The sequence below is a fragment of the Drosophila albomicans genome, chromosome 2R (genome assembly GCF_009650485.2).
Source record: "Drosophila albomicans strain 15112-1751.03 chromosome 2R, ASM965048v2, whole genome shotgun sequence".
Taxonomy (NCBI): Eukaryota; Metazoa; Arthropoda; class Insecta; order Diptera; family Drosophilidae; genus Drosophila; species Drosophila albomicans.
In genome coordinates this window covers 15,979,975-16,002,311 of record NC_047631.2, presented here as the reverse complement: position 1 = coordinate 16,002,311, position 22,337 = coordinate 15,979,975, and the positions used below count along the sequence as shown (strand labels likewise).

The 22,337-nt window shown below is 38.9% G+C and overlaps 2 protein-coding genes and 1 long non-coding RNA gene across 4 annotated transcripts; 1 reads left to right on the top strand and 2 right to left on the bottom strand.

Annotated features, from left to right (window-relative positions):
• Window positions 1-2,376: 2,376 nt before the first annotated feature.
• On the bottom strand, window positions 2,377-2,801 carry LOC127565900 (uncharacterized). Its single transcript, XR_007955297.1, has 2 exons — window positions 2,566-2,801; window positions 2,377-2,502 (listed from the first exon to the last, which is right to left on the bottom strand). It is a non-coding gene; the product is annotated as an uncharacterized LOC127565900 (long non-coding RNA).
• Window positions 2,802-8,869: 6,068 nt separating this feature from the next.
• LOC117574272 (probable aminopeptidase NPEPL1) lies at window positions 8,870-21,037 on the bottom strand. 2 transcript variants are annotated; one of them, XM_052006619.1, is made up of 6 exons: window positions 20,874-21,037; window positions 18,986-19,995; window positions 18,765-18,921; window positions 16,224-16,400; window positions 9,309-9,419; window positions 8,870-9,229 (listed from the first exon to the last, which is right to left on the bottom strand). In XM_052006619.1, the coding sequence occupies exons 1-6, from the start codon at window positions 20,949-20,951 to the stop codon at window positions 9,098-9,100; spliced, it is 1,665 nt and encodes a 554-aa protein (XP_051862579.1). In that variant the 5' UTR covers window positions 20,952-21,037; the 3' UTR covers window positions 8,870-9,097. The 2 variants fall into 2 exon arrangements, with proteins under 2 accessions (XP_051862579.1, XP_034113912.2); XM_034258021.2 differs by lacking the exon at window positions 20,874-21,037 and adding an exon at window positions 20,084-20,242.
• LOC117573453 (kinetochore protein Spc25) lies at window positions 20,328-22,329 on the top strand. Its single transcript, XM_052006620.1, has 4 exons — window positions 20,328-20,656; window positions 21,273-21,538; window positions 21,607-21,811; window positions 21,880-22,329. The coding sequence occupies exons 2-4, from the start codon at window positions 21,418-21,420 to the stop codon at window positions 22,178-22,180; spliced, it is 627 nt and encodes a 208-aa protein (XP_051862580.1). The 5' UTR covers window positions 20,328-20,656; window positions 21,273-21,417; the 3' UTR covers window positions 22,181-22,329.
• The last annotated feature ends 8 nt before the right edge of the window (window positions 22,330-22,337 follow it).

Below are 22,337 nucleotides of genomic sequence, written 5' to 3'. Positions count from 1 at the left end.
GCCCCCGCTCCTCGCTCCCCACTCCTGCATTCCCATGTCAGCCCCAACTCCCAATTTGATTCTCGGGCTGCAATTGTCCTTGTCAGAATGAAATTTTCAGCAAGCAAACTATTGACAATGAACTAATTGCTATTGTTGCTGTCTAGGGACATATTTCGACTGCAAATAAACTCATTGCCCTTTGCCTCGTGGCGAACACAGAGAGACAGAGAAAGTCAGAGAGAGACAGCGAAAGTTATATGCAAACAGAGAGAGAGTGAGAGAGAGATAGACTACTGCCCGCATCAGCCTCGGGCATCATCAGGACAGCTTTAACTGAGTTGCCTTTGCTGCTCCAGCTGTTGTTGCATCTGCTAGTGGCTCGGGCACCCGAGCGGCCACTCAAATGTCTCAAGAGCACTGCCAGCCAAGCTGACTGCATCCACAGTCACAGCCACATCCACATCCACATCCATATCCACATCCTCGTCCACATCCGCATCCAGACGACTTTCGATGTGCTGCTGCAACTTCTGATGCTGACACACGCCACACTCTCCAAATCGCAAACAATTACTTTTTGAAGTGCTGCCCCCCCTTGCTCCATCGACCCCTCCTTCCTTCAGTCACTCTCTCTCTCTCTCTCTCTCTCATTTACCTGTGCCGCATTGATCTACCATCATGCCACATACCAGATAACGTGCCTCAAATGGAATGCCTCAAGCGCTCTAACGATGCACAGCTCGTAAATTGAATACAAAAAGAAATCAAGTGCTACAGTAGCTATTGACCATGCAGGGCAATGCTTGAAACAACAGTTAATCTCTGTCCATCGAGTCGTATACGCAACACAGCTTAAATATTCAATACAATCGAAGAATAAGAACAGAAATTAAACGGCAAAGTAGTTAAAAGAGAGTAGAAGGTATAGTTAAGAAGCTTTGCTATATTCTCGTGATAATCGATACTTTTTGTAAATAAGAGTATAATAACTAAATGTCACTATAATATGAACTAAATTGAATCAAATCATATAAACTAAATTAAATTTATTCAACTGTTCACTTGAAATTATTTGTGTCAAATTAATCATATCATAGAGTATCTTAAAGTCCTATTAAGTCCATGCTCAACTATTTTTATTTGTTTTTGTGCCGAGACATCACAATGTTTAAGCCAGAAATTTGAGTTTCACCTTGTTATGCTCTTGCCTTCTTCTTGTTTTTAACACAAAAAAAAGAAAAGGATGCAGTCATTTTTGCAGTATTTTAGTATGGAAATGGTATGTTTTTGTAGAATAGTTAGACAACTTAAGAACATGTATCAACATTAGCCAAATCTAACAATTATTAGCAAGATTTTCCATCAACGATTGTGAAAACACAAATACGAACGCAATTAAAATGAAGGCGAATGCTGAAAAAAAGTCAAGTAGAAAAGCGGGCGCTGTTATCGTTGCCATTGCCACTGCTGTTGATGTTGACGTGGATGTTGCAGGGGAAACCAACTTACTTCCCCCAAGTATTTATGAACTTTGTTAACAGACTAAGAATTACAAACTTGCTGCAAGCGCGCGCGCGGTACACAAAACTTCTGAATGAGAAATTGTGTGCAAAAGCGACAGTTTGAGGGGAGGAACGGAACGGAGCCGAGGTCTAGTGAAAATGAATTAAACGGTCACGCCACACACACACACACACAGAGAGAGATACATACTCAGACTGCGTTATACAAGCATCGTGAAAGGTGCACTAATTGCCAGCAAGTCGCCGGGCAAGTTTATGGCCAAGGTAAACGCGGCCAAAACTCTATAGGCTAAAGTTCAACGTAAGCCAAGTTTTTCGACCGTGTAACGCCTACTTTTTCAAGAGGGCTCTACACCCAAATACGGAGTGTATGTGTGTGTGTGTGTGCGGGTGTGTATGTGTATATTACGTTACGTATCAAGTTTTCACGGCGCACCTTGTGCAACTTTTGCTTTTACTTTTGCAATGCCAGCAACGATTTTCAGTTTTAATTTTGCCTTGCAATTTTTAGCTCTCTTTCAACGTGTTGTGCGTGCAGTATGTGTGTGTGTCTGCAAGTATGTGTGTGTGTGTCGCTCTACCTTAAGTCCTGTTCATATCAATTTAAAGTTTTCATTTTCATTTGGTTGTTTTCTTTTTTTTGGGCTTGTGTCTTTTAACCGCTGTCATTTATTTTTTGTGTTTGTTTTTTTGTTTATTTACAGCTTGATGCATTTTTGCTCTTTTCGCAGCGTTAATCACTTTGCTTAATTCTTGGCTTTTCATTTTTCCTTCGTTAAAATTGTGGCCGAAGTTAAAAAAGAGTTGAGCGCTGATTTTATTAAAATCTCATAAAACTACGTCAGCGTAAATAATAATAAAGTTCTTGTCATTTTGTATTTTAAGTACGTAATTACTTTATTTTTTACTTTACTTTACATGTGCATAAATTGCTCGCTTGTATCTTGTTTTCCTTGAACGTAAAGTTGAATAATATCAGTAGTTAAGGAATGAGACTCTGCGAATTATTATATTTTTATTGTTTATTATAAATTTATACAATATGTTCTCAAGTACTTACTTCGTTTTTATATCCACTACCCGTTGGGTAGAAGGGTATAAATTTATGCTTCCATAAAGTATAGTGTATATATTTATGATTAGCGTTAACGGCAAAGACGATATAGCCAAACAGCAAGCGTGCTTTGAAAGCTAAAGAAACATACAATAATATCTTCTCTGCTTATGATTTCTGACAATTTTTATGCCATCAGACAAACATTTTAGAAGTTATTTAACAAATACTTTTCTATGGCAAAAACCACCTACTGCAATCGGGTTTTATATGCCTCGGCTCACAATCTGGTATATTTTGTACTCCGTGATATATTTTAATATTTTTTGGGTCAATTTTTTTAATATTTGTAAAATATTTGATTTAAAATGCGTATCGGGTAACTCACTGTCGAGCACACTCGATTGTAGTTTTTTATTTGTTCACAATATATTTATTTAAGAAATTATTTCTGAAATAAAGCAAATTACAATTTAAAATTGTATGCATTTATATACCGTGTATATTCCAACTCTTATCAGGGATAAATACGCGAAATGACAACAAAAACTACAACTACAATAGCGAATGGCGAATGGCGATGTTACAGATGGCATGGGATGGAAATGGCAATAGCAACTGCAACTCCAACTGCAACTTTGCTGTTGGCAGGAGTAAAAAGAGCACTTGAGTGCAGCTTATTTTCTTAGGCTTGCATTATTCACGAGCATTTTCATTGATGATGCGAAACAGCAACAGCATCAGCTTACAGGATGCTTGGGACAGGTAGTCCTTTTGCTTCTGAAGATACGCACTCAAAGCTCACACACACACACATATACACTCACACACACAAGGATAGATGTGCAGTCTCTTAAATTAGCTTTAAGTTAAGTAGCTGCAACGAGTGTTTTGCTTAGTTACTTTTTGCTCTCCACTTGGATAAGTGCAAGCGGCAGTGAGCATCAAATACAAAAAGCACAAAAAACGACAACACAAAAAAAAACAAAATGAGAAATTTCTAACTGGCAGTAAAAGTCTTGGCACAGGCTGTATGCATAAGCTGCATGCTGCTCATGCATATCCAAGAAGAAATATTTTATTTTTTTACTTCATCTCCTTTTTTTTTGCTTTATTTTTAAGCGAACATGTCCAAGTTTTGTGACTTTGTTAAGGAAAAGTTTTTGACCAACCGAAGTCGGGCAAACGCCGCCCTGGTCCGCCCCATTTGATTACAAGCTTTTTATTAGCTGCCCAAAAGCAATTTGAATATGTTCATGTCCTAGTCAATCCCTTTTGCATGACCCTTTTTTCCATCGCCTTCAAGCGCTTTTTTCCCCTCCCACTCGTGTCGTACTACATCTCATGACAGTTTGCAAAGCAATTCACAAAAAAGCGAAAAAAAGAAAAAATAAAATAATAGAAGATACTTGCAACATCGCATTTTGGTCTGCAACATAAGTTGATGTCATTATCTGACAAGTCATACGACAACAGCCATGACAAAAGCAACAATAAAAATAATAATCAGAATAATGATAAAGGCCATTTTGTAGTTTGCCAATAATTCTGTCTAGTTGCTCTTCTAAAACAAACGATGGCTTTCGAGATCATCTTGTTGAAGTAAAATTGACAGCAGCTGTTGCACGGCATGGTTAAGATAATTTATCTAAAAAACCATGTTATAAGTTAGTCTGAAAGTGAACACAAAAAAAGTGTTGCGAACTTTTTAAGCTAGAAGAGAAATATTCAATATATTTATTTATTCAAAATTTTTATTTACTGCACAGAATATTTATTTATTTATTTAATATTTGTATGTGCACAAATTATTTATTTTTATTGTTTTTATTTATTTATGCTTTGAATTTAAGAATTAAATTTTAAAGTATTATTTAAATTATTTTTTTAATTTTGGGTCTCTCAATTCAATTCTAGAATGCAAAGTTGGCGGATTTATTTCACAAAAATACAATAGCTTATTATGCATAAATATTTAAAAGAGCTCTCGATTTGCTAACAACTTCTATTGCATAAATAAATATTGCATTTGTGTTGCCTTGTTTAATCAGAGACAGCTTTATGCTTTTTGATATATATGTATTTCTATAGATATATTTATTTTAAACAAGCATATTCTCACCGACAGCGAATCATGATTCGCTTAAAACACACACACACAAGCACATACAGAGCAGATGCTTGTATGTATCTGTGTGCACTCCATAGCATAGATGTAACAGCCTCGATTACGCTCCCAGCGGGCTGTAGCCAACCGAGAGGAAAGTTTTATTATCAGCTGCGTTTGAGAGGCAACAGAAGCAACGACAGCAACAACAGCAGCTCATAAAATATGTTTCCCATCGCACACACACACATACACATACACACATAGACACATTACTTGCTGTACTTTGTCGTTGTTGTTGTTGTTGCTTTATTCTTCATTTAACAGCTTGCCCCGCGGGAGGTGCGGCCACCCGCCGCCCCTCCACATCCATCGCATTGTTTTTTATTTTTGGTCGTGCCGCTCTCTGCTGCTCCACGCTGCCCTTTTTTATTAGTCGCTGCTTTTTTGGGCTTATTATATTTTGCTTTTACACTCATTTAAACCATTTTACAGTAATTTTGCTTATAGCTAATTTTAAGCTATTGCCCTGTGGCCTACACCGACCGCTCTCGCACTCGTTCTCGCACTCGCTGCCGCTGCTGCTGCTTCTATTTTGTGGTTTTGTGACAGACCAACCCCAAGGCCACGCCCTCATTCCATCACTGTCATATTTGCCTGTGCCTTTTTGGTATAATCGGGATCAAAATCAAATGGCAAGCCAAGAGTATTAAAGGGTATAAAGCAGTCGCTTCAATGCAAGAAAGAACTACACGTAATTTTTAACGTTACAAATGAAATCAAAAATGTTGATTTCTAGTTGAAATTAAGAAAAGTTTTGTGTTAGCCTAGGGTATCTGGCAGTCAATCAGTCATGATTAAAGTTATTTTACTTGTTTATGACAGCTATTGGTCCACTGAGAGCTGTCCGCGCGACTTAAGTTATGCTATGGCTTCGCAATAGGTTTTTTGCTGCGCCACAAAGTAGGCAACATAATTCAGCTAATTTTTTATTTATTAAACTTTTGGCATCCATTAGCTGACACTGACTCTACTGTTGCTATTACAGTTACTGCTGCTGCTGCTACTGTGTATTGAAGCCAAGAAACTTTCACTTTATAAATTGACAATTTGTTTTGTTGCCTTCATACTTTTGCGTGCCGAAATTATTATCTATTTTTCATACAGTCAACTTGGGAATCGAAATCAACAGCTGAGAGTTGAGCAAAGTTGTACATTATTCAAGAAGTTGCAAGCAAGCAAGCAGGCAAATCCAAGCATTCAAGCCGACAGAAAACATGGCCAGGAGCAGGATCTTTGTCACTTGAGGTGCGAAAAAAATAATTTATTTTGTGCGGAATTTGTCGTAGACCAAAGCATGCCAAGCATACCGACCGAGCACAACTTGTGCAGCAGCTTAAATGCCGTGCTGGGGTTAAGCTTTTGAAGCAATAACAACGCAACGCAAGGAAAACAATGAAAATGACCACAAAGGCTCCTCTCCTCGCATCGAGGGTAACAAATTCTAATATTGTCATTGTCATTGTTATTGTTTTTTCTGCCTTTCTGTCTCCCCCCGCCACCTCAGACGACAAAACAGGCACACGCACTGTGCACAGTGGACTCCAAATTGAGTTGTGTGAAAGCGGTAAAATAGAAAACGACAACAACAAAAAAAAAGAAAAAATACCAAACCGAATATAAACTTCAGTCAACGCCGTTGGGGCCAAGCGCCAATGCGACAAAAGTCAACTGCTGCATAGGGAGCCAGGCAATGGACGATAGACGATGGTCCTTGGAGAGAGATGCTCTGCGCAGTGTGAAGATATTTATGGCCAATGGCCACTGGACACCCAGCTACCAGCAACTGGCTGCTGGCTGCTGGCCACTGGCACCAATCGCCTTGAGAAGACATTGTAAGCCGTTTAAGGTTCAGCACGCTTCGATGCAAACGCATGTGCTGGGGTCAGTTGATGCGGCCAACGTGGCGCATGAGTGATAACACACAACGCACAAAACTGCTGCAGCTCAGCTCAGCTGTTAAAAACCAAACAAAATCAATTTAAATACGCCATGCAAATAAGCCACAACAATGTCAGTAACAATAACAACACCATATTACACGGACACCGAGCAAAATAAATAAATAACGCTTGAAATGTGTTTCCAGCTATGTTTTTGGATTGACGTTCGGGATACATTTAACTAGTGCCAAATAACACTGTTAGTCTTTCCCATGAATGTTTAATTTGTGACTGATGTTAATAATAAATTATACATGCAACATGACAAAAAAAAACTTAAAATATAACAAATTTAATAGAAAACAGAGTTATATTCTATGATAGAATTGTAAACAATTATTATTCTGAATACAAACTCAATGAAAGCATGCTCAATTAGATGCTATTTTAAAGTGGTGTCAAATCTAAACCCAACTATGTATTATGTTCTATGTATACTACGCCATTTCCGTAAGAATTATTTGATTGAATTATTTCTATCGTGTATACAAAATAAGTGTACATCACACTCAATTGCTATTGTTATACCCGAGACGATATAGACATGATCGTCTCACTTTTGGTACATACAATATTAAAAACAGTATTTTGAGATTTTGGTTATTTTATAGAACTTATTGAAGAAATATATTTGTATGGCAAAAAAACGCCTACTGCTATCGAGTCTTAACTAACAGTTGAAAATTATGTTCATTTAATAGCCAAATTGAATTGTCATTTAAAATCGAGCTAGGTTTCTATATTTTCTATATTTTCATAAGAATTTTCTCAATTATTTATTAATATTGTATATACAAAATAATTGAAAAATCATTGTCACATTCAAAGAGAAATATTATATATCCAAATAAAGCTAGGCTTCTATATTATATATATAAATTCCAATATTTTCCCGTTAAGATTTCGAACTTTTAATGATAATGATATTGAAAATATCTAGAATTATATTATCAACTATATCTATACCCGTAATAATGATTTAATAGATTGGTTGTGATTATTCTTTAAGCAATATTGTTGAAAATCTTGCCAAATTTTGATTTTTAAAGAGTTGTGCATCCAAACTCCAACTAGGTTTCCATATATTCTATTCTATATCCGCATTAATTGTTTTAATGTGAATGAAGTGATGAGACAAGTGATGGCGCAAATCTATTATTATTTCAGTACAATCAGCTTATTTACTTGACTAATGTTATGCTGCACAGGTTCAACAAATTACTCATTCCCTCGTCTAATCCACTTCAGCATTGTTCGTAGCACTCGTTGCTACGGCGACTAACTCGTAAGTATATTTACCAGTAGCAAATCAATAGCCTTTGACAGACAGACAGAAAGACAGAAGCACACACAGAGCTCAGAAGAATAGAGAGCGAGAGGTAAACACACACTCGCATATACTTAGTTGGAGAAACCATTCCATTTCCATTTGAAATCTATGGCTTTACACAATGGCACATTACCTGCGATGCATTTCAAGGTTTTTAACAAATCACCTGCACTTTCACGTACAACTCACCTTGCGCGTTGTTTACACCACTTCCAACTGAAAATAAACTTTTTTCAAGCTAATTAAACAATAAAAGCGCCAGAGCGCAGACCCGAAAGCAAATGAAATAATAAAAACCAAGTATGGAGTGTGTATTGTTGCGATGAGCACAGCTACAAGCATACCCTGTAAATCGTACATTTGGACTTTTCACAGCAAAGACTAGAATACCTTTTCGACGATTTAACAGGGCATAGGAAGGACAGGCAAATTGAAAGGCGAAATGCGCGCGCGTCCAAATGAAATTTAGCAAATAGCAGTGTAAGAGGCGGCAAGTGCAGGCGAAGACAAATGGGGCAGAGGCGTGGCTCCCAGTCGCTGTCTCTCTCACACACACACTGATGCCGAGGGCAAACAAGCCCGCGGGACTCGTCACAAAAGTAGGCAACAAAGACGTGACACGGTGATGTTGCAATTTAATTTGTATTGTTAGCTGTTGTTGATGCTGTTGTTGACGTTGCCACCGCCGTTGCATCTATTGTTGTTATTCGCATTGTTGTTGCTGTTGTTGTTTCTGTCGACAGCAGCCACATCAGCTTGATGATGATGATGATGACGATGAATCCACTTAACCTGCGCACTCGCATTCGCACAGCAGTTGTCTAATTGAACAGCAGCAGCAACACCAGGAGGAGCAACTCGCTTGTGAAATATTGAAGTTGAGCCAAGGCAAGCCGTTTCTTTAATTCTTTTTATTGCCTGACAACTACTTAATTTAATTGGCATTTATTTCAGCATGTCGCATGCATGTGTTTTCACATATCTGCTGTCTACCATATCGTATATAATTGCAGTCTGGATACGTATGTTTGTGTGTTTGTATGTGTGTTTGTGTGTGTAAACTTGATTGAAATGCTTGAACGCAGCGACCGTTAGACGCTAATCGCGGCACATACGCTTCGATGGAGGCTCCTCATCAGTGGGTGCAATCGACTGCAACAGGGCGCAGTTTGTGCGGCTGCCAAACAGTGTGAGCAGCAATGCGACACCATAGCCTGTGGCACGTTCGCCCTGCAACAGATAAACAACAACAATGGCAGTTAAATGTGTGTGTGTGTGTGTGTGTCGATTGGGGAGTGCAATTACTTACACAATGGACAGGCGTTGCCATATCAACATGCATCCAGACCCCTGGATAATCAAAACCCAGATGAGCGGCCACAAAGAGTCCAGCGCAAGAAGCCTGAGCATTTTGGCGATCCTGAAAAAGCAAAATAGCGAATATAAAGTTAGAAAATTCCAAAAGTAAAAGCCGAAAAACAATAACAATGAAAATAAGCAAGAAAATGAAAATGTTGAATGCTGAATGGTGAAATGGTAAATGCAACAAGTACAACACAACCAACAACACGACGTTTTATTAAAAAGCATCCTGCAGCGCAGCACAGCGCAACCAGGAGGCATCTTCCATGTGTACTCCATGTGTAGTACATGGCGAGTGAACACATGCTCACACATGCATACATATGTACATAGATAAATACTTATATAAATGTGCTAATGCCTAAATTATATGCCTTGCAATGGCAGCTACCCAGAAACGGAAGCTGTCGCTCTGCTAACTTGAACGGAAATTACACAGCTTAAATGGGAAAACATAAAGTGCCGCAATACAATGGGAGCAACTGATATTTTAGCAACTAACATTGCACACTTATTGCCTCGAATCCAAATTGAGTATTATAATATGATAAGGCGAAGAAGTTACTCCGACTTTATGCTATGAGACCCACTGTGCACAGTGGCAGCTACATGCATGTGTAAGAAGCCAATGTATATGCAGCCTCACACGTATGTAATATGTTAAAGAACGTATGCCGAGCGTTGCCCAAATATAAAAAGCAAGTGTTAAGACGCTGAAAAAGAGTAATCGACGGAATGATACCCTGTTTAACAAACTGTTAATGCATTTCCGTTGAACTGAACAAAGCAGAAAAGTTCAAAATAAATTTAATTTTAATAATTTCAATTCCTTTCGCTAATCAATAAAAGAAACTAAATAATGTACAAAATATTTGTTATTATGAATGAAAATATACAACTTCAGCGCTGCACATAATATACCCATTAGTCACTATAAGATCAGCACAACTGGAATATGTCGACAGCAGCAGCGGACAGGACACCCAGTGCTTTGCAAAGGAAAATTGCATGACAACGCGATATGCCCAAAATGAAAATTTCCCCAACACACACGCACACACGCACACACGCTCACTCATATGCACATTCACGCACACACCAACACCCACACATACAGAGAACATGAAAAGTCTTTCATCGTGCAGCGGAAGTTAGTAGTCCATTGCAGCAGCGTAAAGTAAAGATTTCTATTCACATATTTCTGTAGTTGTTGCTGTTCCTGTAAAATGTTCTTCACGTGATGTTTCAACTGCTTTTGGCGGTTTTACCGCTTAGAAAATACCAGTTTGTGTTTTTTGCTTTTGTTGTGAAGCGCAACTTGAAAGTTGAGATTTATTTACTGACAAACTTCTATTGACAAAGAACTTGCTAACTAATCGCATTCAATTGTGAAATGTGCTTGGAAATTTGCTTTGCAAAGTGAAACTGACATTTTGCATATTAACAAGCGATTTTCAATTAAATTCTAAAGACATGTTAACTTTGTTATTTACGCATTGTCTAATCGAAAGGTTCACATCAAAGAGTTTTACGAAACACATAAAACAATTTTATTAAATTTGTTTTTTAAACGCAAAGCAATGTTTCTAATTAAATGTTAAACAATTTATTCATTGCAAACGTTCTGGGTTAGTTCGCTTTACACAATTCCGGGTAAAAACGCGGAAGGGGGAATTTAACGAATGGACTCGAATCAGTTTGAATCAGCTCATTCAACCGACTCTGGCGCACAGTGAGAGAGAGAGAGAGAGAGTACGAGCCTACGCGCTTTCATCAATAATGGCAAACATTTGTCAACATAATGTCATTAGCATTGATTGCATTGCGCGACGCATTGATTGTGTGAACCTTTTGTAAATAGGCGAGGAGCTGTGCACACATCGCCACATATCAAGTTTGGCAATGGGGTCGCCGACTAATTGCGGTTAGCTACGTGACCAGACCCAAACCCCAAGCCCAAACCCCAAGCCCCCGAAAACCCAAAACCTAGACCCAACCCAAACCAACTCGTCCCGTCGCTGCCACGTGTGACACATACGAGGGAATCGATGGCAATTTTTGATGCGATGCCATCCGCATCCCATTTACGATTAACGTGCATTTTAATTAGCAGTCAAAATTATCGCACTACGTTGCCTATACATTTAAGCTGTCATTAAGTAGCCGACGCGTATGCGTCTGCCTATAATCAGAAACTTGTCCGGAATACATAAGCGTTTTACCATCTATCAGCTCTTGATTGCATATCGAGTTTACAACAATTTGACGTATCTTTTTAAATTTGGAATTACTATCAACATTTAGGAGATCTTAATCAAATATTGCACAACTCTACTTGGAACAAACTTCCTTTCTAGCAGTTATTATCAGTTGTCAACTGAATATTGTGCTAAAAATAATCTGCAGTATTTTATTAAATTTTATTGGATTGCCAATTTTATCAATGTATATTTAATATTGTGGCAACTTTTATTTTCACAATTGTTATCGTCACATTTATCAGTTCTAAATAGAATGTAGTGTTTTCAAATATTTTTACAGCATCTTCTCTGTAGTAAATTTCTACCTTTAGAATTGGTGTCCACATCTATAAGACCTTTATTTGATAGTACATCTGTGTTCACAATTATTATTCACATTTATTGAATATAATAGTCCAAACAAATCTGCAGCATCGTCTTTAAATCGAATGTTCATAGTAAATTGAAAAGTCAACATCACACTATAAATTTAAAGCAAACTTCTTTATTCACAATATCTATCAACAACTTAACATAGAATTCAATACGTTTTACAACAGATTTTACCACACCTTCTCTATAGTTAACTGCATTTAAAATTACAATGATAACTTATATCATTGTTCAAATATCTACCACAAATCAACTATTAATGTAGTTCCATCCATAAGACGTAAAACATACAATAAAGAAATATTTAACAAAAAATGTGAACTGGTGGAATTCATATGATAAATCGATGCAATCGAGAACATAAACTGCAAGCGATTAACTTGCTGTTTATCCAGCTGATGGGTCTAACTGCTTGGGTCTTTAAAGGCAGCGACAAACACTTAAGCAGAACACGATGCTCAAGGAAGCTTACATCAATGACAGGCGTAATACTTGCCACACCAGCCACGCTCTCTCTCTCTCCCCCTCTCTCTGTCACGTTACGTACCCCGTTTAGCGGACGCTTGACGCATTGAGGAGGCCTTGAAGGCATCAATGTATTGAGAATGCCTTTGACTGGTTTCGGTATCAATTACACATTCATTGAATGGGCGGAAGGCGTGAGAAGACGTTGCCGTAGCTGTCGCTGTCGCAAGGATTTGCACAGACAGTTGCCTTCTGACTGGCTAAAGAAACTGTCTGTGGAATCGATGCCTGAGCACGCTGAAAACGACAACCGTTTTTTATTCAATTTTCCCCTGATGTCGCAGCGCTTTAAAAACTTTTTACCCGGGGGCCGAGCCGAGCCGAGTCGTGTAGGAGCAAGGCAAAAGAGCAAAAGGAAAATATTAGGAACATTCAATGTGAGCGAGTGGCTGAGTTTTGTTGCTTGTTTTCCTTGTTCCTTTCCTTTTTTTTTTTGGTATTTTTTGTTATTGTTGTTGTGCGCTTTGCCTAAGAGACGTGCAAAAGTTGAACGGAAACCAACACATAACAAGCGGAAAGATTTGTGTTAACAAAGTCGCCGGAGTTGCAGGAGTTGTTGCCGCAGTTGTCGTAGTTGCCGCCCCCGTAAGTAGGCAACGGAAATCGCGGCCATTGCGCAAATTACGTGACTTACCAGCCAGGTCTGTAGCTGGCCAGAGCTTGGGCGGAATGGGACTTAAAATCTGCATTTAAACCACTGTATCACTAAGCTGAGGCATTATTTATAAACTGTTGGCATTATTTAATCAAGAGCGCAAACAAACACACAAAAGCATAACAAAGGCCATATTTGGCGCCTTGAGGTCGCTGCGTAAAAATAAAAATACACGAGCATAAAAACAAACTTTTGCGCATAAAAAGTTCAATTTAATTCATTAAACAGCGTAAAAAGTCGCCATACAATTGAATTTAAAATGTTGCCGCTTAATAAAAATTTACCAACTGCGATTCAAACAAGAACAACAAAAACAAAACCGAACAACAACAAAAGTGAAAGAAAGCAATTACGCATACGCCGCATAAGCCGCACAAAAGACATTGCAACACGTTGCTGGCTGCTCCGCATGCTCGATGGGTTTATCTAAAATTCATGCTCTCTGGCCTGAGCGCTGCCAGCAGCATTTTACGATTTAACATAAAAATCAATTACCAACAATGGTAAAATTTCACAGTCATAAAATTTGAGTAACTTACTCGACGTCGACGACGATGATGACGACGGAGACAGCAATGTTCTTCTCTCGCTTGAAGGCTGCTCAAAATTGAGAAACAATTTGAATTTTATTTCGCTTTCGTTTTCTATGTTTTCTATGTTTAGCTCGTTTTGCGAAATAAATGTAATCCGTGTCTGGTTTTAAATTGGAAACTAAATTCGTTGTGGATATTCTTGGCTTATTACAATCAAATTCGAAACAACCCCAAACACATTCCCTTTGAATTTGATTTCTACTTTTGACGCGAACCTTTTCCAAATGCTAATTACTTGCCAATTCCAAAAGTTAACCCTAGTTCAGTGCCAAATTGCAATGAAAGCCTAGCTAATAGCGAAACACAACCAAAAACCCATTCAGAACCTCGTCAAAATGAACCAGCGACTGTTTTAGAGGAGGGCGTAGTAAAACAAAAGCAGCTCCACAAAGAGCCACCAAACCACTAACAACACTCATAATCCGTCCATTTAGTGGGCAACTAGCAAAAAGTCATGTAATTTAAACGAAACTCGTGGCACAGCGCAGCTCCATTATGTATACTCTGCACTAAGCAAGCAGCTGATGAAAAGCATAAACGACTTCATTTGTGATAGTAAAGGGTATGCAGGAATCGAGCATACTTGGCACACAGATTTTTTTGGAGGGTCTGCTATCGCTTCACCTTTTTCGCATTTAACGTTGAATGCATTTTGAGTTAAAAACACTTTATCACAGGCACATTGACAAAGTGCGCGGCGCAGCGCTGATGTCACATCAAATGCAGTCGGTGCGGGGGCGTGGCTGGGCCACAACAGGGACTTGTTTTTTGTCAACGGAGACAAAAACAACGACCATCAAAGTGGTCGAAAAATCAAACAGCCAACAGCCAAGAGAGCGAGAGAATGCGAGAGGCAAGTCAAGTGGCAAGTTTTGAAAGAGAAAGAGAGAGAGAGGGAGTACGATTGTGCTGCAGGTAATGGCAGGTGGCCAAGCTGCCAATGCTGCCATGCCACTTGACCTCTTCTGACACCTACGCATCCCCAGTCATGCAGCAGTCAGCAGGCGGCAGTCAGCAGGCGACAGTCGCCCATGGCCCATGGCGTGACAATGATGAATGACCATTGATCCGAAGCGTTTTAGATGTACAATAAGGTAACTCGATTTGGTTGCTGTTGTGGTGTAGCTTGAGGCGCCACGCTACGCATCGGACCGCACCGCACCACACCACAGCAATAGCAACAGCAAACCACTTCCATAACCCCGATCCTGTAACATTACTTTTATCCAATGGCTGCCAACGTAGATTGAACGCCAAAGTTTTTGATACATGTGAGCTGAGAGAGCCATGTGCCCCAAGTCCACGTGTGTGTACACTTCTCCATATCTCTCTTTGTGTGTGTGTGGGTGTGGGTGTGTGCAACGTGGGTATAGTAAATCACAGTAATACTAATCAATCTTTAAACCGAACATGACGTCCATCATTTTTCGCAACATTGCGGCGGCAAAAAGAAAACCAAATATTGAGTTGACCCCCCTGATAAAGTTAATTAAAAATCTGTGTAACATATTTGCAAAAACCCCAACACACACACACACGTTACTTTATTTTGGCTTTACTATTACTGTCTGTGTTTCGGAATTTTGGGTATAAGCATACATATGTATGTGTGTGTGCGTTGCTTTATGAATGAGTCTGCAGCGATGTCCATTATTGATCAACCATATTTCGTTGCAAGTTATTTAGCACTTAAGCTCCAGCGTGGCTTTAAATTTTCTATTGATTTTCGCAGGGCAAAATAATAAATAATAACTGCACTTAAAACATCAACGAAATATTTAAGTAAAGAACGTAAGTCAGTAATTGTATTTAGTCAAATTAACAAGTTTTCAAGATGTGACTTTTAACATTTATGATGGAAGTTGTTGACTTTTGACATAATGTGAAATTATACAGTTATCCGATCAAATTAAGTACGATTTCGAGCGAAGTTTATACAAATATAAAAGTGTGAGACAAAACGGTTTAATAGGCGAAAATTAATAGATTTAGATTGATAAATTTTTCTTTTAATTATGTGTCTTTTATTGCTATAGATGGCTCTGATTGCAAGTTTCCAGACAAAAATAAAATAGAAGTAGATTAATGTAAGAAATAGATTCCAATTTTCCAACCAAAACAGAAACAAGAAACACTGAAGAGAACTTAAAAGCGCATTTAGGCTGATATTTCTCAGTCTACTGTTAGTTTCCAATCAACTGCCACAATTTTTTGCCAACTCAAACTCGGAAAAAAAGAAGAATAATTCCGCATAAAAATCGACTTTTTCTACTTTGACAGAGACGTGTGAGAGTGTGCGTGAATATGGATGTAAGTGTACGTATGGGCGAATTGTTTGATGTGTGTGTGTGCGTGTGTGTGGGCAGAAGGTTGGTTTTGTTGTCAACTGCTTCTTTTATGGTATGGTTTTCTTTTTTTTTTTTTTTTGGTTTTTTGCTTTGCTTTTGGGTACTTACCGCTACAGAGTTTTTCATATCAGCGACGGCCGATGCAAATTCCGAGAAATGCAATTCGGGACTATAAATAATGGGCGCCAATAAATCGCCGGATTTGCGTCCGGCTTGCAATGCCTTTGCCTCCCATGGCTCCGAGTTTGTCAATATGGCACCATGATATTTGCCTGTTGCTATACCCTGAAAAGACGAGTAAGAGAATAACTGAAAGTGAGTAAAACGAAACAACGGAGAATGATATGCCTTTAATGGGAGGCCATTTCAAGCGATTGAAAACATGCAATATTCAACGGCGAAAATTCTAACAATAAAACGCCACACTACAACAAGAATGCTACTAACATTGTTAAGTTGCCCCCGTCCGGATGAAACTGAAGGGCTAGGAGGGAGCAGTGTGTGTTACACATCAGAAAGTTGCAGCAGGGCGCAGCCAAGCGGCGATGCATGCTTGCCACCGAAAATTGCAAGTTTCCGACGCCAACAGCAATAAAAAGGTGCAAGGTTATTTAGCACAAGCAACACCGAACCCTGAACAGAAACAACAACAACAACTGCAACAGCATCAGGACGAGAGCGAGGAATTGCCAAGCACTGACTGCATGGCGCGTGTTCAACTACAGCTGGACAAATGAAAGGAACACACAAACACACATACACTCAACAACAGCAACAGCAACAACAACAACATTCGGCATAACAAGCAGCAGCAACATAAAATGTAAAAGCACCAAAGTGTTGGCTGCTGTTTTGTTGGTTGTTATAATATACCCTAGATAAAATTCCAAGTGCAGAAGGTATTTCAAGGTGACTACTTTCAGCATGAAAAGGAAATACCGAAAAGTATTTTTTTTTTTTGTTATTTATTGTAAACTAACTTTCACAGTTGAAGTGCACAAAACTCAATATTCATATGAGGTATTTGTTAGTCTGGCAATTTAAACATTGTTAGTTTTGTTACTTATTGTTGTTGTTATTGTTCTCGTTGTTGCAGTCGCAGTTGCGCCAATGTTGGCAATTAATATTATTGCATGTTGCAGAAGTGTACAGCAATTTGTATATCCGCAGGGGTGTGTGCAAAAGTGTGTGTGAGTGTGCTTGTGTGCGCGTGTTTAATGAAATTAAACACAACAAGCGTCAAAACAAATTCTAAACAATTTCGGCGAAAACGGAACACATAAAAAACTGTATTTCCTTGCCTACAAAATTTTTAGTTGACTTTTTTTTTGATAAGTGCTCTAGGTTTTGTCCCAGTCGATTACGCTGTCGCATCGTGTCCTTGTCCTGTTCTGTCCTGGCCAGTTTCGATTTATTTCCCATCGAACCACAAATAACGCAAATTGGCATCATATTTTAAGCAAATTGCATCCAAGATTTATGGTAATTGTGCGCCATCGCAGCAATGCCTCCCCTTCTCCCTCTCCCACCCCCTCCCCATCCTACTCCTTTGCTTCTTCTGCATTGGCAAGCATCTCCGCAACCTTGCTCAATGCCCTCTGATTTAGTTTCAGCCCCCAACCAAAAATCAGCAGCAACCGCAAAACGGGTTTGCTTCATTGCCTTTTGTTGTTGCCTCTTTTGCACACGAGGCGCGCGGTGGCAAAAGCGGTGGTGATGTTGATGTTGGCTGCTGCTACTGCTGCTACTGCTGCTGTTGCAGCTCCAAGTTGCCGCCAAAAAACCAAATTTGCAATTTATTTTTGCCAATTAACCTCGTGACTTTTATAAAGCGTGGCATAAATTTTGCATTTACGGAACGCAAGAAAAATGCATCCCAGTATGGCGGGGCTAAAATGTGCACAATTCGTCAGGAATAGAAACAGCCATCGCCAACTACTTTCAACATTTGCCATGGCAAGTTTTGTTTAGAAGCCAGGGCATTAAGAAAATGAGTTTCTTTAACGCCTCAACAAGTCGAAGGTCTTAATTAGTTGCATTTCAGAATGCGGAAAGTATAAATTATTTGCTTTAAAATCTATTGCAACAGCAATAATGCAACAAGCATTTTCCTACATTTGCAAATAACTAGAATTTCTGTAGTTGTTAAAAATATGTGGCAAATAATTGCATGCAAATAATTTTACAATGAACAATTTATTTAGAATTTTTAAATCTGAAAATAACTTTATAATATCGATAATCGGACACTCTTCTTTTAAATACAAAATTATGCATTTAACTGCAATATGAAACTATAACAAACTAAACTATAAAAAACTATATATGTACATACATAGAACTATAACTTATCCTAAAATAATTAAGCTGAGCTCCTTTTGGCTGTCTTAATGAAAATTGGATACCTCATAAATTATGAGGAATTGTATTATTGTAAAATATGCACTTACATGCAATGCATTTAAATTAATCGTTCTTTGGTCTTTAGTAAAATTTTGCATAAAGCGAATATAAGAGTTTTCTACAGCAAATTTTTTTTAAATGTGACTTAAAAATTCAATTATTTGCAACTAATCCATTACGGATTAGTAATAATCATATTAATTGCATTTACTAAAATTAATAGACAAAATAATAATATTAACTCACTTGAGCACCAGTCAATGTGGCCATATCCAAAATAATGTTCGCCTTCAGATCCTTGTTGGCAAAACAAACACCATCAGCAAGAACCAAACGCCCCTCAGCATCCGTATTATTGATTTCCACTGTGCGACCAGAGTACAGCGTATGAATATCATCAGGACTACAAAGTAAGTCAAAGTAATGAATTGCTTGGCATATATTTAATTAGTGAAATGACAACTTACCGCGTGGCATTTGGTCCCACAGAGTTCTCAGCCAAGCAAAAGACAGCGTGCAAATTGTCCTTGAACCCACACTTGACAGCCGTATAGAAGGCACCCAATATAGCAGCAGCTCCACCGCAATCCCGCTTCATTCCTGGCATGGCAGTTTTACCCTTGATGCTCAGGCCACCAGTATCGTAGACAATGCCCTTGCCCACCAGCGCAATGGTCTCCTGGGCACCTTTCGGCTCGTGGGAGAGCACAACGAGAGCTGGTGGCACAGCTGCCGCCTTACCTACACCATAGATGCCACCGAATCCGCGCTCCTTCAGCTCCTCGCCACGTATGATCTGTGGCTCCAAAGACAACTCTTTGCCAAATTCGCGCACATTCTCAATGAAATGGTCTACATTCATCTCGTTGCACGGCGTGTCGACAATGCGTGCTGCCAAACGTATGCTACGCTCCGACTCCTGCAGACAGTTGAGCTCATCCTGAGTCAGTGGTTTCTCCTCGATGCAACCATCCTTATCAATGACCACAAACTCCACGTTTATCACTGAACGACTGGCATCAGCATCTCCACCGGCATTGGGCGTCTTGTTCCCACTCCCGCTGCCCGTTTTACGGGAATAAAGAGGAAAGGCACGGACTACAGCACAGGCACTGGCAAAGATGTTCTCGCGCTCGCAGACCAACACGACGTTTTCCTCGTTGACATTAAGCACATGATTCTTTACCAGACGCGTAATCGAGTGTGCACGCGATGCGGTATTATGTCGGGATGCCTTCAATGGCAAGGCGGCAACGGTGGCCACATCCAAATACAACGAGCATTTGTCCGTTGGTGCCGGATGCAAGCAGGCAATGGCACTTTTGAATGTCTCCTCGGTGACACGGGGCTCCAGTTTGCTGGCCAAATGGCCAAACTTCAGCAGATTGAGATGACGCAGCTGGCCAATGATCAACACGGGCTGCAGCTGCGGATCGCTACGCGTTAGCGATTCATTGAATTTAATTTCCGTGGCCATCTGCAAGAGAACAAAATAAATACTGAATTGTATTGACTCTTTGCTAATTCGTATTGGAATCGAAAGGATCATAAATTATGTGGAGTACCTTAATCGTTGAATTGCTTGAATTTATGATACTCCAGGTTGGCGCAAAACCCTGACTTTGTACCGTAAACTTGTGCACATGACACAGTTTGATTGGAATTACTGATTTCACTCCCGTTCTAATCATTCGAAACAGTTGTTTAGTAAATTACAAAAAAAATAAACTACAAAAAAATAATATTTAGTATTATGTGACTTCCAGTTCTCTGTCACATGTAAAAAACATAAACTGACAATTTTTAATATTGAATCGGAATATTAGTCACAACAAAATCTCATAGTCTAATCTTTAATCCCATTTATAGACACTGTATACTATCTGCAATTGCGACCCGGCAATTAAACGGAATATGCTTAATACTAATGCGGGGTGGGGGGTCTTTCAGCTGCCGAATATAACACAGATTGATAAGACGAACGAGCAGCGACGTCATCAAACAGCCGCGCAGCGCATTGACTTCGCAAAGGCGAAGCGTCCTGACCTTGTGGTCAAAACGAGACCAACAAGTGGCTAACAGCCTGAGACGGCAAAAGGGGGTTCAAGATTTATTCTCCATTTTGTCAACAACAAACGGTAAATGCTACATATACATAAAGTATTTACATATATTTGTGCACTCAATGGGGCTTTAGACAGCAACGCAGATTGTTTATGCAAATGTCTTATTTATTTTTAGCAACTTAATGACGAGCGCTTTCGCTTTGTTCGCAAAAAAAATGAAAAAAGATACCGCCCCCATCACCGGCGTTTTGTGCGAATATTTCTTTAAATCCAAACTTTATTTACTTACCTTTCTAGCAGGGAAGCTATTGATGTGGCTGCGATTTAATATAGTGCTTATTGCCTTTGTGCTGTGCAACAAACGCATTAATTGTTAAAAACCGCAGAGCAACAAAGCTAGCACGTCCACAAATCTTTGCAAATTTTTCACACTTGCAATTTTTGCCGGCTATCAATGTAATAGGTATGACTTAAATATCGATATGGAAAAATATCGATTGATTGGCACCGATTACAAATTACCGACAGTACTACAAATATCTGGCAGCACTGCTGCAAAGAATTAATAATGAATATTTGGAAATATTTTAAATTAGCAACAATAAAATAAATTATTTATTGTTAAAAAAAATTTAATTTAAGTGATTTAATTATTAACAACTTGATAAAAAATATTATTTACTTTAAGGCAACGACTCTCATCTCTAACACGCACAGTAATTGATAATCTGGCAGCACTTCATTAGTGGAAGCGTCTCTCACATAGTATAGCTGGAATGCAAGCATCCGAAGCGCTTATTTTAAATTGAATTCGATTTAACGAACGAATAACAATGGCTCAACAGCAATTTGATATTAATAAACGTCTTATGACGATGCTATCGAATGAAATGCGAGCGGGTCAACAAATGAATGCGTGTGTCAAACAAACAACAAAAGTACGCAACAATGTTGGTATGTGTGTGTGACTTCTGTGTGTTATGTATGAAATCAAAATAAATAAATCTTTCTACCTATAATAGCGTCAGTTAATGAAACAATTGAGAAACAGAAGCGTGCATATGAAAAGGTTAACGCAATAACACTCAAACGACGCAAAGATCTGGAAGCGGGCGAGGCGCTAATCGAAGCCGTCCAAGAACAAGTGACGTCGGCCAAACAACGCAATGATGCTATGCAAGAGCGTTTGGCAGAGGTGAGAAAAGAACACAATCAGTACAGGGGATGGTAAGTTTACCTATCACTACTATCATTATATAGATGGAATATTTACAAACAACACTCCTTGCTTGCAGTGTACGAGTATTATCTGAAGCCACCAACATATATATGAATGCCAGCGAATTGCCCACCAAGATCAAAGGGGTCACTGTTTCATGCACCGGAGATCAATGGTTGCCCTTCGATGTGTCCACCAGCGATTTAAAGGGCCTTAGCATACTGTGGAATCGCATTCAATGCAATAGCCCTTATGTTGATAAGTGGAACCAGCTACTACAAGTTGGGAATCCAGAAAGCGAACGCCAAGAAAACCTCAATGTTACAGCCTCATCGATAGTTCAGATAGATTTAACCTCGCCGCAGTCTCATAGATGATTGGCATATTTTATTTCCCGTATTTATTGTATATTACTAATCTAACGAAAGTGCAAAGTATATAGTTCTAACTTGTTCTAGACAGATGAGACAATGTTTGATTGATTTCTAAATAAAAATAAATCTATTTTTAAGTATAGGCTATTAAAAACATAGT

Coding starts and splice junctions, on each gene's coding strand:
- LOC117574272 (XM_034258021.2), bottom strand. CDS start 20,209: ATGATTAGAACGGGAGTGAAATCAGTAATTCCAATCAAACTGTGTCAT. Junction 19,996..20,083: donor CAAGCAATTCAACGATTAAG/GTACTCCACATA, acceptor GTTCTCTTGCAG/ATGGCCACGGAAATTAAATT. Junction 9,230..9,308: donor TGGCAACGCCTGTCCATTGT/GTAAGTAATTGC, acceptor TATCTGTTGCAG/GGCGAACGTGCCACAGGCTA.
- LOC117573453 (XM_052006620.1), top strand. CDS start 21,418: ATGGCTCAACAGCAATTTGATATTAATAAACGTCTTATGACGATGCTA. Junction 21,539..21,606: donor AAAAGTACGCAACAATGTTG/GTATGTGTGTGT, acceptor TACCTATAATAG/CGTCAGTTAATGAAACAATT. Junction 21,812..21,879: donor CACAATCAGTACAGGGGATG/GTAAGTTTACCT, acceptor CCTTGCTTGCAG/TGTACGAGTATTATCTGAAG.